The sequence below is a fragment of the Archocentrus centrarchus genome, chromosome 22, assembly GCF_007364275.1.
Source record: "Archocentrus centrarchus isolate MPI-CPG fArcCen1 chromosome 22, fArcCen1, whole genome shotgun sequence".
NCBI classification, from domain to species: domain Eukaryota; kingdom Metazoa; phylum Chordata; class Actinopteri; order Cichliformes; family Cichlidae; genus Archocentrus; species Archocentrus centrarchus.
This window is the reverse complement of record NC_044367.1, coordinates 11,028,409-11,044,006: the sequence shown is the minus strand read 5'-3', so window position 1 is coordinate 11,044,006 and position 15,598 is coordinate 11,028,409. Positions and strand designations below refer to the sequence as shown.

General features: G+C 42.4%; 2 protein-coding genes across 2 annotated transcripts; one reads left to right on the top strand and one right to left on the bottom strand.

Moving 5' to 3' along the window:
- Positions 1 to 780: 780 nt before the first annotated feature.
- Positions 781 to 11,139, bottom strand: exoc5 (exocyst complex component 5). Its single transcript, XM_030718718.1, has 18 exons — positions 10,928 to 11,139; positions 10,472 to 10,566; positions 9,099 to 9,246; positions 8,772 to 8,966; positions 7,246 to 7,310; positions 7,009 to 7,037; positions 5,635 to 5,744; positions 5,432 to 5,476; positions 5,192 to 5,332; positions 5,036 to 5,118; positions 4,733 to 4,942; positions 4,466 to 4,613; positions 4,256 to 4,364; positions 3,254 to 3,374; positions 3,083 to 3,169; positions 2,862 to 2,970; positions 2,472 to 2,687; positions 781 to 1,993 (listed from the first exon to the last, which is right to left on the bottom strand). The coding sequence occupies exons 1-18, from the start codon at positions 10,952 to 10,954 to the stop codon at positions 1,805 to 1,807; spliced, it is 2,127 nt and encodes a 708-aa protein (XP_030574578.1). The 5' UTR covers positions 10,955 to 11,139; the 3' UTR covers positions 781 to 1,804.
- On the top strand, positions 11,111 to 15,511 carry ap5m1 (adaptor related protein complex 5 subunit mu 1). Its single transcript, XM_030718719.1, has 9 exons — positions 11,111 to 11,235; positions 11,332 to 11,407; positions 11,514 to 12,171; positions 12,259 to 12,486; positions 12,585 to 12,724; positions 13,140 to 13,225; positions 13,334 to 13,446; positions 13,645 to 13,741; positions 13,826 to 15,511. The coding sequence occupies exons 1-9, from the start codon at positions 11,226 to 11,228 to the stop codon at positions 13,906 to 13,908; spliced, it is 1,491 nt and encodes a 496-aa protein (XP_030574579.1). The 5' UTR covers positions 11,111 to 11,225; the 3' UTR covers positions 13,909 to 15,511.
- The last annotated feature ends 87 nt before the right edge of the window (positions 15,512 to 15,598 follow it).

The following is a 15,598-nucleotide window of genomic DNA, read 5'->3' as shown; positions in this document are numbered from 1 at the left end:
GTGTTGGAGTCTTTATGTTTCTGAATGTGTATGCAAGAGCTGCTCAAACTGACGAGTAAGAGAGGACAGTCTTATCCAGCTCTCCAGTGTTGACAGTTTTACTAATCCCCTCCACCTGCTCAAACACCCACCCCAAAAAATACATCCCTCCCCCTTTTCCATGTGCCTGTGCTGGGAGTCCCTGGGGCCAGGCTGCGCCTCTGCCTTCGTCTCCACACCAGTTATCGTCTCTGGCCTGGCTCCGCTCCCCTAACCCCTTCCCGCGCCACGCACATTAATCGGCACAAAAACAAATAGTTTTCAAATGTTTGGAAAAGACCCACTGTTTGCATCAGGGCCTAACAAAATAATTTTTACAAGCTATCCAGTTGTGATTAGGGCTGAGAGAATTGAATTTATGTGGCATTGATAATATTAATATTAGCCTAATTAATTATGTTGTTTGAACTTGCACAGCACTGTGTGTACCCTCTACACAACACTAACCAGCCGGCGCTGGAACTGAGCTCTCAGCCATCTCTATCTCCCCAGCTCTCCCCCAGTCCATGACTACTGCACACAATTCATCAACTCGTAGATATCTAATCCCCTCTGGCTCTGCTCACTTCCTGAAGTCTAAGAAAGAACTTTACTCTGGTGGCAAGAATTCCTATGAATACTTGATGACTTCTATAGACAGACTGTTTCATCTCACTTTGAAAGTGACATTTGAAGAGAACTCACCAAACTTTCTATTCACAGCTCTCCAATTTATGAAGGATATTCATAGATGGACAGTAATAAAATGCAACAGATTTTTATTGGGTCACTAATTAAGGTAAACAGCAGTACAATGAGAGTGACATTGTAAAGGAGACAATTTTGGGCATTAGGTACATAACCTTTCTTCTTTCTCAGTGTAGAAGCTCTCCAATAAGCCCTGTGTGAAGGAGTCCCTTCTAGTTTGTTTCCTTAATCATTAGAGGTTAACACTGTAGTGTTTCCTGACCCAGAAACACTGCAGATCAGGCTGACAATGTCTTTGGACTGTGTGCCCCACTGGATGAGCAAGTGTTGATCTGTGCAATTACAGTGACACATAGTCACTGACCCATCACACCAATCATCTAAGCCATGAAGGGACCACCCAAACCTCCAGAGAGGTTCTCAGACCTGTTTATAGCTCAGATCACACTTCTCTGAGATGGCCTCTTGACCTCTAATTTGTGGTCAAGGGTCAAAGGTTATAGAGGTGGTCATGTGTCTCTCGTAGCCAGACAGAGCTCAGATCTCATGCTTGGTTGGGCTGTCTCTGTCTGGTCTCCTACAGTTCATTTCAACGGGTAGCTGTCCTAATACACAGAGCTGCTGCAGACCTGACTTTACAGCGTGATTGTTGACAGTTTCCCTTTAAAGCAGCTTTCGCGTCCATTTCTGTGCACAACCGCAGCCACAGAATCTATATTTTTGGCACAATCAAAAGAAGTGTTTCTTTTAAGAGAAGCACAGAAATTAGTATCGTCCATTTACTTATATCTTTGCCATATGAATTGGTGATAGATTAGTATTTAAAAACAAATCGAAATGAAGTCAATAGACATTTAAATTTCTTCAGCTTGGAGAAATAAACAATGAAAAAAGGTAAAATGCACACATTCAAGGAGCGTTGGCCCTTATCTCCATGAAGCACAAAGCAATCCCAGTACAGTCTGTATGGTAGTGCCAGACTGATGCATTCTCTGAAGCAGTAATGGTTATCTTCAAGATGCATCATCAGCAAAGCATAATTTACTGGACGGAGCTCAGGGAGGTGTTGAAAGAGTCATTAACTGAAGTGTCTACCGAGTCTAGCTGAACGGTAATCCACTCTGAGCTGGACAAAGGCATGCAGGAGGTTTCGGTCCAGATTGGTTAGCTGCTCGCCCGAACAGACCTGCTTCAGGTTATCAGGGGCAACCACCAGGAGGTTACAAAGGGCATGGAGTGTGTCGAAGAGCTGTAGCACCAGAGGGACCTGAAAGACAGTGAGGCACAAAACTGCTTATATAGGTTAGATATCGATGGGAGGAAAACAAGAGGTAAAACTATTGTTTATTACATTATTGTTATCAAATGCACTTTGTGTGTAGATTACCAGCTTTTCCATATAATATAATTACTAATAATTCTCCTGTGGACTTTTAACACTTGTTCTGACAAAATAAGCACTTGTACATGTGAAGCACTGGAAATTTGCAATGTTGTTTGTCTGTGTATATATTTAGACTGAACGTTTAACAAAGGAAAAGAAGCAATCAAATAATCAATGATGGAAATAATTCTTATTTGCCACCCTTCTTGTTTGTACTGAAAGATTAACAAAGGATGCCAGAGCCTTTATTTTGGATTGGCCTGACTAGTTTATTTAATCAAACATCCCAGGTAGAGCCTGTGTAGGCAGAGCCATGTTTGCCCTGTGACCAGTGCATTCTGGACCTATGCCCCCCACTCACCCTGAAGTCCTTGGCGCATCGTCGGTATTCAGCCACGTCGCAGATGGCCAGCATCCCTCCCATTGAGCTGTAGCTATATTGCTGTAGATGCTCGTGGATGAGCCGGTGGAAACGAATGCCCAACTCCGTCAGCACTGTGTCCACATTTTTCCCATCCATGGACTTCCGCACATGCTCCACCTGCCGACTGACGTAGGCACATACCTTGGAGCAGGCCTGTCAGGTGGGAGTACACGCGGGGAAACATGGAAAACACGCTCAGTCCAACACACTATCAGTGTTTAGTTGAAGAAAAATGAGGTGTGGATTTGATATGCAAGTTGCATCTGCTAATTTGTTTTGTTTTGAATGCGAGCTCCTTGAAGTAAGCTGAAGACTTTTCTCTCTTACTGTAGTGTACTGGATCATGACATTGTTTTCATCCTCAGGCCTGAAATCCGTCTTCTTCTGCTCTGTTGTCAAGATGTGTTTCATCTGCCCCACCATGCAGTTTAGTGTTCTAAAAAAACAACCAGAAATGTCTTTCTTTTAAAACTATTTGCTATTTCATTATAGGTTTCCATCTGCACATACAGACAAAATAAGTTGCTATCCATTATAAGTACACTGACCTGTCAATTCCTGTGTCCAGCTTTACTTCCATCTGTTCTATCACCTCTTTCTTCTTGTGCAAACACTCTGCCAACTTTGGAGATGAGCTGAAAACAGATTAGGAGAAGTAAAATTCAGAAAATCTTTTTATTAACTAGACAAAGGATTTTGATCTTTAACTCATAACTGACCTTATCAGAGGCATGAGCTGATCATTAAACTGTTTGTCAAACAAATGGAAGATGGAGTTCGCCTGTTGAACCACATCCAGGAAGTACAAGTTGGCATTCTTTGCGTCGGATGAGGGAATTGCTGTAGAAGAGAAAAAGAGAAAAATCAGACAATAAACAAATAGGTGGGTGAAAGCATGATTCAACATGATTCACAAAGAGCAGCAAACCACTACTGCCTGATGTCTACTTCTTGGCATAACAGAAATATAATGCATGTAACAGAAATTCTTGGTGATGCTGTTTCAACGTCAGACAGTGAGGAGAAAGTAATCAAACCACAGGAACATCAATGATGCATTCCCTTAATGCAGAATGTACCTAACGAATTGAGCACCGGGATATACCAAATGCATGTTTAGTTCCACTGTAGCTGGCTGAAAATGATAAGCTGTTCCCTTCTCATATAGTCCCGTAAAAAATGTAACAAAGTGCCCAAAGCACAGCCTGCATGGTAACAAGGTAACCTGGATTTTTCACTTTTTCATATGGAACAGACATTAATAGGCACATGTGACTAACTGCAGTAAATGATGTCAGAGCAGGTGTTTTCCTCTAGGTGTTAAATCAGAAACTGACATCACCGAGCAGGATGTAGCCTGTCAGGTAATACACCTGAAGGTTTCAACTCATATGGAGCAGATAACTGATGATGCATTACAAAGGATCCTACACAAACTGGCATTTATTTTGCTTTTGATAACATGCTTTGTGTCTGTCACTCTGTGTTAGCCCTGTGATAGGATGGATTACATGATTTATATTCTTAGGAGTCAGTGTTCTGAAAACATCACATGAGCTGAACAAAAAAAAAAAAAAAAACAAAAAAAAAAAAAAAAAACTGTAGCATGAACTATGTATTCTACTTGTTTCCAGCAGGTCAGTGGATTTATGCTCTTAACACTAGATTAAAACAGCACACTGCACACACATTATGGCTTTAACAAGCAACACTGGCTTTACCTGAGAGGCCTATCTCTAGGGCATAATCAATATGTTCTACACAGAGGTGTTCAACCAGTAGCAGGAAGATTGAGAAGGCATTCTTGGGCAGGTCAGAAGGATCTGAAAGCTGTGTAAAAAAGTAAAAAAGCATTTAAACTTTGTCAAAAAAAAAAACACATGCAGTACAGTTAATGCCCTGCTCATCAACAGAGGGCCGAGCAGCCTCACCCTGTGGCATCTCTCAAAGGCATGGCGCGTCTCCTGCAACAAATTGACAACCAGCTCTGGTGAGAGAAAGGTCTCTCCATGAGTGTCAATGCTGGGGCCCAGTGGAAGATTGGTGCGCTGTCTGATCCGTTCCTTCAGTTCTTGAATACTGTTTAAAAAAACCAAAAACAACCAGAACATAAATAATTTTTTGTTGTTGTTGTTTTTGTTTGTTTTTCACCAGTGAATCTTTTCTTTGTGTAAAACGAAATTGTGTAAAAGTCTGACCTGCCAGTGCCAACTGGCCGTTTCTGGTGATTTTTGGAGTCGTAGTATCGCTGCAGAATCATGGCACCTCGAGTGCGAAGGTATTCTCGCTCCATATCGATGTAACTTTCCAAGTATGAAGAAAAAATGCTCTTAATCAGCTTGGAGAGGAACGTATGCTTGTCTGAGCCCAGGTTGAACTCTGTCAGCTTTGTGGCTAAGCCTGTGGTCCTTCAAAAGTGAAATAATCAGAGTTAAAAACAAGAACAGTGGTTTCTGGGTACACATGAAGCGATTTAAATTACAAGTGAGCAAGTTAATTACCTGGTATAAAGGTCGTAGAGATTCTTGAGGTATTGCTCTACGTCTGAGTGTCGTGTCCCATCCAGTTTTTCTTTAACATGTGCCTGCAGACACAAAGCCAGTTAAATATAACCAAGGGCACAGCAATACTTAAACTCTTAATTTCAGTAGAAATACCTGCAACTTGTTCTCAAAGATGTTCTGGATGAGTTTGGCCATGACAGTCTCAGGACTGCTGAAGACCTCGCCCACCTGCTTATTGACCCTCTGGCAGAGGACTGCAGTGTCCTCAAACACATCATTCCTCATGTAGGCACCCTTACAAAGACAGATGGAACCAGCAACATGTAAATGTTTTGTCTGTAGATATTAGTGTAAGTAATACTACCAAGTGTAAGAGGAACTTTACACACTCACTTCCTGACACTGCTTGATATAGACGTCCACACAGTGTGCATAGCCCTTTTACGAAAAGACAAACATTTCAGGTCAGGGCAAAAAAATAAAATCATACACAATGTGCCGAGAGTTAGTATTAATAGAATAGGTATCACAATTATCACATTAATTTGACCAAAGATTAGGTCAAATGCGGACACTGAGCCTCTTTTCTAGGTTACCTTGAAATGTAATAGAACCGCTGCAACCTCTCGCATACGTCCAATCTCACCCCTGCGCTGGGCTGCAGTGAACTCCTGGATTAACTGCCGCTCCAGGTCATGGTATTTACCTGATTAGAAAATCAAACAAATGCCAATAAATAATATAATATATAATATAATCTGTATGAAATTATTATCACAGACGCAAGAATATATATATATATATATATATATATATATATATATATATATATTTTTTTTTTTTTTTTTTTTTAAATCTCCATCAGATGGTCCCTGTAGCTGCTTATGACATGAGAAATTCCTGCCTGCAAAAGTATTTCGGATGCTGAACAGCCACAGCGTCTCCTTGCTAATGTACTTTTTCTTTGTGCCCTCCTTCAGAAGCCAAAAAAACTTTACATCCCACAATATTTTTCAATTATTAACAATAAAAAAAAATAATAATCACAGTTGAAGAACATAAAAGATCAGCAAAATCAGCATGATTTTGAATTTAACAGCAAAATCTTTGGGTTTTTTTTCTTAAAATTTTTAATTCAACTTAGTTGTACTCCATATTTTCCCCAGTTCATCCACACTCCCCCTGCAGTCACAGCACAGTTTCATACCCTCCTAAGCTTCAAGTCAGGCAGTGCTGTTCTGACATTCCCCTGGAAAATGTAATTTAATTTTAAAAATTAACTTTTGTCTCATTTGTCCACAAAACATTGATCAAGAAGCGTTGTGAATACCCAAGTGGACTTCAGTAACCTTGAGATATTCCACAAAGTTGTGTTTGGAGGGCTGTTGTTTCCCATGTCCTTCCATCAGCACACATTTAGTCATTTAGTGTTTTTCTTAGATTAGACAAAGATGCTAAGAAGCTGTTGAGATTTCTGCAGGTGTTTTCCTGTAAGCCTTGTTTTTTTTTCACCCCTTAGGAATACAAAGTTTTTCTCATGGTCCACTCTCTGCGGGACATCCATTACTCGTGACAGTAGCAACAGGCTTGGACTGATGACGACACCCAGGTCTTTAGAAATGCTTTTGAAGCCTTTTTCAGGTTTGATTCTGTGAAATTTGTTGTGGCTGAAGCACAATTAAAACAAGCAGTCTTTGTTCACCTTTAAACTCCCTTCCTAAACTGGAGCACTGACTCCAGGTAGCTTTTGGAGAAATCACTGGAACACATTTTTCAGCCTGCACTGTTACTGATTGCTTGAAGTGTTTGGTTTTGTGTGCTAGCAGTTTAATCAGCATGGTGTCTGGCTAGAATTGTACCTTAGATGAAGATCAGATCATATTAATTAATGCAGAAAACTTGGTCATTCCAAAGGGTTTATAATAGAAACAGCCAGTGCAGCCAACAATAGGTGATTGTCAGAAACTTACTTGCAATTTTTGCCTTGACATCTGCAAATCTGGCAGAGAAAAACAATAAATCAGGATCAATTACTCATTACTGTATATACAAGTAAAAAAAAAGTATGGGGCTATATTTCTAGAAACCACATGATGCTGTAAAGATTTATTGTTGAGGTTACACTGAGAGGAACAAAAGTAATGCACAATGTTCCTCTTGTACGGTACTGTTTTTGTCTAAAGCTGCCTTCAGGATGCCTGACTCACCTGTCGAATGGCAGCTCCTGGGCAATGAGATGCAGCTTCTGAATGATATCAGCAGCCTCCTTAATCTGAAGGAGAGAGAGAAAGAGACACAGAGAGAGGAAGTGAGAGTGTGTGTATGTGTGCGTGTGAGAGTGAGAGTGAGAGTGGAACATCAGGTGATGGAAAAAAGAGAGAGAGCACGGCAGGACCATGTGAGGTGGACATCCAGAGAGAAAGTGGGCAGGCCGCCGGCAGTGTCTCCCCTTGGGGGATCATCATCTTAAAGCAGCCTTCCTCCACCTCTCCGTGTTGAACAGGGAGCTGATAACAGACAGGCTGCGCTCACCTGGGCATCGACAGTAGCAACAGCACCAGTCCTGACTTAGCAGCACATCCAACTCTTTATTGGCATGCCTTTTCTGAATGGGCTGTAATCCCACAGGAGTCTAAATCGCCTTCAATAATCTGTCCGTCCAGGGATATCTGTCTAAAAAAGGGGCCCCTGTCGAGAGCTGCCCCCCCACCCCCCGCTCTACACACCCCCCACCCCTCCTGACATACACGCTGGCTGAAAAAAGCCTCAGACCTACGAAAGGCCCGCCGTCCGCAACTCCTCTGTTCCCGCAGATGCCTGCCTCAGCTAACATCATTACTCTGCTCCCGTGAGGAGGATCCAGCCTTTCTGCTCGGCGAAGGTTTTCTAAGTATCTGTCCCCCAGCTAAGATTAGCTAAATCCCATGTAAGTAATGTAGCCGTCTCCCTGCAGTCAGGGTTTAGCAGCACTTGTCTCCACGCTGGCGGCCCAGCCCTCCCTTTCAGAAGGATTAGCAAAGCCATCCCCCTTCAGCTATTCACTTGCAGCTTTCCTCTTTTCCCCCTCATCTGGAGGTATGCTCAGGAAAAAGGAATCTGGACAGATATTTCTGCATGCCTTTCCAGAAAACTAGCTCCATCTCCAGCTTTCGTCTCTGGGATTGACCCCCAGACACACTTCTCAGCATCTACTAATGATATTCCTACTAACAAGAATAAATCTAAAGCATCTCAATCTCTCTGCTGTCACTACAAAACTGCAGACTCAAACTTCTGGCCACTTGTCTAACATCGAAAAGGCCTCTGTGTAGACCGAAACTGTGTAAAAGTGTGCAACTCTTTTCCCAGCATGTATGTCATTGCTGCCCCTATTTGCACCATCTTGCTACAAGCACTCTCCCGCTGTAATGTGACACAAAGCTGAGGGCCATCCAAATTCTCTCTCCCAGACAACCTACTGTAAATGCAATTAGTTTTGACATGAGCATGTTGACATCCATGCTAGTCAATCAGCCAGCTATTGTCAGACGGCAAATGACAGTTTATTAATCCAAATTAGTCGAGGGATCCAACTAAAGGGATAAACTTAACAAATTAATGTGGCTGGTTTACCTCGTAATCCTGTTCATTCTCACCTCCAGCAGTTTCACAGTGGGGGGGCCTCAACAATGGTCACACATATACACCTCCACTGACGTGAAGGGATTGAACATGTGCAGCATACTGTACGTACCTTGTCTGGGTTATTAAAGACATCGCTGCGTAGGTCTCCATCCAAGAACTCGTTGAAGTATGTCATCAGACGCTGAGCCTCCACAGCTCTCTGGCGAGGTGTGTTCACCCCCTCCAGCTGGTCTCCCAGGTGACAAACCTTAGTGGCCACATAACTGATGTGCTCGTCAAGTTCTTGGAAATGCTGAAAGGCCACCTGATATCATGCAAAACAAAGAGGATGTGAAATAAAAGCAAAAATGTTTGTGAAATGATAGATAACATAACCTTTGACAGCTCAAGGGCATTACAGTGGGTGTGATTGGGCTCCTTTCACCATACAACACACCTGGTTGCTTCTCTGTAGATCTTGCACTTTGTGGGCAAACTCCTTGGCCTCACGATGACACTGATGCTCAAGCTTCTCCACCTTCCGCTGGATCTTCTCATCCAGTTGCTTCAGCTCTTCAATGTGGTTCTGAAACTCTTCCAACAGCCTATAACACAGGAAAGAAGGTATGTGCAGACTTAAATTCCTCGTGCTCTGAACACCATATAGTAGTTTTTCAAAAAACAACAGGTAAGAGATGCAAAAAATACTCCTAGTCTAGAGTAGTAATTGGGTACCACAAGGTTAAATCTGTCCCACTGACCTCACAGTTACAGTTAATAGTTAATGAATAGTGCCAGATGCTTAATTCCTGGGTCCCCAGGCTTAAGACGCTCTGAAAACTAGCAGCTTCGTCAGCTGCATTTTAAGTGCCACCAGGACTGCAGAGCAAATGTTCTAAGTCAGCACCACATTTCACAGAGTAGGAAACATCCCGAAATGATGAGTGTATAATCTTCTGACTAATTCCCTCAGCACTGGCTACAGCTTAAAGACATCTCCCATCCTTTCCCAACAGACACTCATTCCCTGGCTGGTGACTCACAGCATGGTGGCCTCCACAGATATGTTGTTTCTGACTCTTTGCTAAGAGTATCCGAGAAGGTGGCGGCAACAGTTTGTGTAGGGAGAAGATAAGGCAGGATGGATCTGTGGTACAGTTAAACTGTTGTGGCATTTTCGCTTATGAGATGCAGGCCTGTCCCCAAGTGTAAACATCATAACAAACAGGGGAAAACATGCAAAGGACTTTTAAACATATTCATTTCTCAATTTTCTTCAACTCAAAACTCTAAATGAGCGGAGAAGAGATCGAGGTGATTTTCTGAAGTGCAGGAGGACACGTTCTTGAGAAGGTTGCTATTGACTGTTATAAATAAGTGTAAAATATATCTAATTATTTCCAAGTTTTTTTATGGGAAGTTTACCCTGAATAACTAAAATATGTTTGCTAAGAGAGAAAAAGATAGAAATAGAGAGAGAAAACTGTCTTGATTACAGCATCTAATTAGCTTCAAGGACTATTTAAAAAGATGAGGCATGAGTTACACTACGGCTAGAAAGACAGATGAGCCAAATGAGTAGAAAGGCTGAGTTTCACATTTTAAAAAGTTGCAGTTAATTTATTAATAAGGTATCCTTTTGAGAGCTCATTTATTACTATGATAAACTTTATTTTCTTCCTTAGGGGAAGGAGATTTTACACAGCACATAATCTAAAATTTTATGTACTCTCGAGTTAAATTAGCATATGAATCCGAGTTAAACTCCGGCCTGATATTGAAGAGACGAGAAATGGTACTGTATATGTAAATGACATGTATCTACAGTACCTTTTGGGGTCAAACGCCTCGGCTCCTCCTTTCGAGCCTCCCCCAGGAATCCTCCATGCCAGCCTTTCAATGTACTCATCTGCATCAAAGGGCGCCTAAAGGGGAGAGAAAGCAATGGGAGGGACTGGCGATTACCTCAAAATACGACCAGCACCAATGAAAGGAGGCTAAAAAGACCACAGCATGGGATAAATCGTTAAGAAGTTGATGCTATTGCACACAAACAGCCAACAACATGGCCATTTCTCGAATAAGCGAACTCATACAATTAAACAGTATTTGTCTTCTTTTCTCTCTGCTTTCTCTGGGACATGTTTCCCCTCATGTCCGAATCATTATTAATTCTTAATTACGTACTCAGTAAATAAATACGGTCCGCACCGTTTGGATACCGTTAATTGTAGTTAGCCCCTTAGTTAGCCTGATAGCTAACACAGCTGCCCGCTGTCGTTTTACCTCGAACAGATGAGCGGTCGTCGCCATGATAAAGATTCAGCTGGCGGGGCGGTGAAGTGAAACCTAGGAGACGGAACTCAAAGTCGGCAATAAAGCCGACTTCTGCATGGATTTGGTGGTTTCGTACAGTTTTGCCCTTTGTTGACAGCTAGCTGGTTGGTAATCCAGCTTCCTGTATGGGAGAGAAGGGTGGGGACAGCCGTTTGCGAGTGCGCCTGCGCATTTGTCAGCTGATTGGTCGTAGTTGTCACATGAAACAACAAAAGCAGGAAGTGAGTCGCTTGCGTTAGTGACATACATGCAGCGAGGTATAAAAAAATGAATTTAACTCATGCACAGAAAGATGGGAATATTAAATTGTGACGATTCTGATTTCTTTTAATACATTGGGGCGTTTACTGCAGTCGGACAAATGACTGTACGTGGTTTGTGGATTATTTCTCACGAGAAAGGAGAAAATGTGTCAATACGCTTTTCTAGGTTTGTGGCTTCTGATTATTGTCACATAGATTCAAACATAACATATTTGTTGTCGGATTACTTGTAAGTCACTGTATTTTGTCATGAATTGTGTCTCCCTGAACAGGAGGTTTTCCACCGTGGAGCACCGTGCAAAGAGCCTGGCAGGTTCCTCATATGTAGCAGTCCCAGAGGAAAGCACTTTCCTGCAGCTCCTGCTCACTGAGCTGGGGCTTTCAGACTCAGGCAAGAATTATGTAGCCCTCAGAGATGATTGCCTTTACCGTCCACGGTCACCAGCCCTGGAGCTGCATGTGGATGGACCTGGAAAAGGAATACTTTGGCCGGTGTTGACTGTCTCACAAGGGCCTCTTATCCTGGCTTGCCTGCCTTTAGTGGATGTCCCTCCTGAACCGCGGCCACCTCTGGCCAACCTGCTGTCAGTCTCACAGGGTCTCACGCTTCTGGCAGGCCTGCAGACTTTTCTCCTTGGCTCAGGAAGTAAGCCTGATAGTGAAGGGCTTGTCTCTCGTCTGGCAGTGTTGCCCTCTGTCCTCCTGCAGGTTTGTCCACTTGGCACACCCCTTGATGTGCCCCTACCTGGGGCACCTGCTACACCTGCAGTGCCCACTTCTGGAACTCAGAAGCAGCCAGCCTGGAAAACAGGCCTACACCGAGGTCGAGCTTTGGTTAATGTAGGACTGATAGAAACAGTGCGCTCCATGCAGTATGGTAATCAGAGCAGACAGGACCTTTGGGATGTTTACGGCACTGTGACATGCAAAGTAAGTCTACAATGTAATGAAAAGTGATTCATGTTATAGTTTCTGGAAATAACTTATTTTGAAACATTTCTGCCCTTCTTTCAAAAGTGTGAAGTAGAGGGGGTGCTCCCTAATGTGACAGTGACCCTGTCACTGCCACCAAATGGTTCTCCACTGCAGGATATCCTGGTCCATCCCTGTGTCACATCTCTGGATTCTAGTATCCTGACTGCCAGCAGTGTGGATAATTATGATGGCTCAGCTTTCTCCGGGCCATACAAGTTTCCCTTCTCCCCTCCTCTGGAGCCCTTCAGACTATGCAGCTATACTTCTCAGGTATGCATTTTAAAATAAAATCAGTGGGTATTAAAATTTCTTGCATATATATGTTAATTTTGTAATTGATTTCTGCAAAAATCCAAATTTTTCATCAGGTTCCTGTTCCACCCATACTTGGATCATACCAACTGAAGGAAGAGGAGAACCAGCTACGTGTGTCAGTAACCCTCAAACTTCATGAGAGTGTAAAGAACAGTTTTGAGTACTGTAATGCTCACCTGCCATTCTTTAACAGGTAAACAGCACAAAGTTCTTTCTTTATGCTTTGTTTTTTTTTTTTTTAATGTGAGCCAGTCAATATATAATCGCTGAGAGCCCTTTTAGGTGTTTAGAAATAGTTGGAAAACCAAATACATGCATGCCTGCAGGTTATGTTTTAGTAGAAAAAATTTTTAATCAAATTTTTAAGCATTCCAGTCTTTCGCTTGTGCGTGAGAGACTATGAAACAAACATAGTGCATCCTTATGGTTCCTAATCTGTGTAAACAGAAATACTTTAACAGCCAGCTAATAATCTGGTGGCAAGTCTCAGACTTTGTCAAGAAACTATGTGGCAGAAATGATTGTGCCTTCTAATTATTCTGAGCACAACAGCGATGTCTTTGAACTAGTTGATATTCCTGTGTACTGGCTCTGTTTGCACTCTGCAGGAATCAGATGGGTGTTGTAGATATGAAGATGAGCTCTGGACAGTTGGAGGTTTCAAAAGAGAAAAACCTGCTTCTCTGGGTCCTGGGTAAGTGTAATGCTCCAGACCATCCCTATTTAAAAACTCACTTTCACTGTAGCTGTATACTTAAAAAGAAAAAACAAGGATGACTCCTTTATTCTCAATGATATGTAGGACAAAAGTTCCCAAAGTCTCGTGAGGTCACAATAGAGGGCAAGATCAGCTTTTCTGGACCAGCGCCAGGACCTTTGGACCCCCTCTGCACAGACCTTACTGCTTATGTCAAAGTAAGTTATTATGGGTTATAATTATCAGTAACCAAAGATATTTGTGTACTACTCAAATTAATATAAGATAAAAATATTTATTATTCATGATTTAGTTTTTTTTAAATTAAGTCTGATCTGTAATGAGATATAGTCAAATAAGTATCACCAGGCTCTAAAGGGAATTTTTTTTTTTTAATGCCATTATTTTCTTCACAGTTGAATTTCAAAGTGCCTGACATGACATTGTCTGGGTGTTGTGTAGACCAGCATTCAGTGCAGGTTTATTCTTCTGCCAAACCGCGGATTGTAACATGTAAGCTTACAGCAGATTTCGTGTCAAAATATTTGCTGCCACTGTATTATGTGACCCTGACAACTGTGTCTGTTCTGTCCTCAGCCCGAGAACTTCAATCTAAAGAGTACTACATATGGAATTCAACAGGTACTGCTCCGGTATCCTCTGGACAGATGACGATGTAACATGGTTTCACAAAGAGAGGCTTTGTGGACACTGCACTATATTAATGAGACTGAAAACACTTTAAAGTACACACAGTGAAATTAATTTGTGCTGCCCTGTTTTACAGGAGAGTTTGCAAATGATAGAAGATAGAAAACCATTACCTATTATCTAATACTCACATGTACTTCACTATATGCAAACATTGACTGGATTACTACTTTTAAGAAACTACCTGCACCTGCAGTTCAACTTCTTTTATCCCCCAGTCTTCAGCCACCCTCAGATATATCCCATTGCAGACACAAGGGCCACCCCTTGCTCTGACAGTCGCACTTCACTGACTCTCCATCAGCCGGATAATTAGCAGCTGGGGCCTTGTCATCAGCTGTTGTAGGCCTGGAGTAGAGGGGCGGCTGGACTGTGAAAGGCAAGCCTGATTCGGCCAGTGTCTTGGCTACAAAAGCTTCTCTTTTGAGCTGGCAGGAGGCCATACCCATACCAAGCACTCACCCCCACCTCTTTTGACCCCAGCTTTGCCCTGTCAACTAGTAGCCAGCTGAAACACACAAACTCTCCAGCCGGACTGTGATTGAGCGCTGACCCTCGGGCCCTCTGAGACTTGAAAGCAGCCGGTCCCATTTAGTGAGGGCCAGGATCAGGACCTGCCTAAATGGTGAAAAACTCATAAGGATGGTAACCATTTGGTTGCCTCTCGATGTTGCAGAGGAGGTGTTTTAACTATTTTATTGTACAGCCTAAAGCAAATGATTTTGATCTTTACTGATGCAATACAATTGTCAAAGTAGATAAATGGAGTGTGGATAAATGGAGCAGACCTCCATTTATCCACACCTATTTGCAAAGAAAACACTTCAGTTCTGCTTTTGCTTCCAGATGCTTTTCTCATGTTATCAGTACATTACCTGAACTATGCATGTAATGTTTCTACTACACAAGCTCCGCCTCCGTGCGTTAAGTTGAATGAATAACTAGCTGACGAAGGGTTAAATCAAAGGAGATTGTGCCCCACTATTCCACAGCAGCCAGACTCCTCTGAGTGGCCTCATTGTCTGCCATTGGCCTCTTGTGCCCCTTGCTGGTCCAAATGCTACATTCTCACGTGGATTTCCACTCAGAAGGCTGACCATGACCAATCCTCTGTCAATTGGAACCAATTGCTCACACGGCATCCTTCACCTTCTTTTTATGTAGCAGTATGGAGTGGCAGACACCGAGACCTCTCGGCTCTCCCCCTCCACGATGATTTGGCTTTAAGGCCCAGTGTGTGTGGCTAGCGAACTGGAAAAGGAGAAGTTTTTTGAAGAGTTGGGCCACTCTAAATCTCCTCAGTGTCGCAATATGTGGTCGGTCTGGCTCCTCAAGTCTGCAGTTAGTGGCCTCTCACTGGCAGACTTTGCTTTGTTGATTGAATAGCTTGCTAAGTAGATGGACTCATTTAATGTGTTGCTTTGCTCCAGTGCCTTCAGTCCATACCTTTGGGCATTCAACTGAATTGTTTTTCAGAATCATTAATTTATGTAATTTGTGTTTACTCTTGTGTACATGCATACGAGAAAAAGATACACACTTTTGTCCAGTAATAATCAAAATAAAGATCCAAAAGCATCATTTTTCATTTTTGCAAATTATTTTAAAACAACATGAAGTTTGGATGCGAAAATATTTTTGCATTACCAAAAATGATTT

Bases quoted from the DNA above. Each gene is read 5' to 3' on its own strand.
- exoc5 (XM_030718718.1), bottom strand. From the start codon at position 10,954: ATGGCGACGACCGCTCATCTGTTCGAG. The intron at 9,247-10,471 runs GTACTGTAGATA...CCTGTGTTATAG, and splicing joins GAGGCGTTTGACCCCAAAAG to GCTGTTGGAAGAGTTTCAGA. The intron at 5,745-7,008 runs GTAAGTTTCTGA...TTTTCTAATCAG, and splicing joins TGTCAAGGCAAAAATTGCAA to GTAAATACCATGACCTGGAG.
- ap5m1 (XM_030718719.1), top strand. The intron at 12,172-12,258 runs GTAAGTCTACAA...TTCTTTCAAAAG, and splicing joins ACGGCACTGTGACATGCAAA to TGTGAAGTAGAGGGGGTGCT. The intron at 12,725-13,139 runs GTAAACAGCACA...TGCACTCTGCAG, and splicing joins CACCTGCCATTCTTTAACAG to GAATCAGATGGGTGTTGTAG.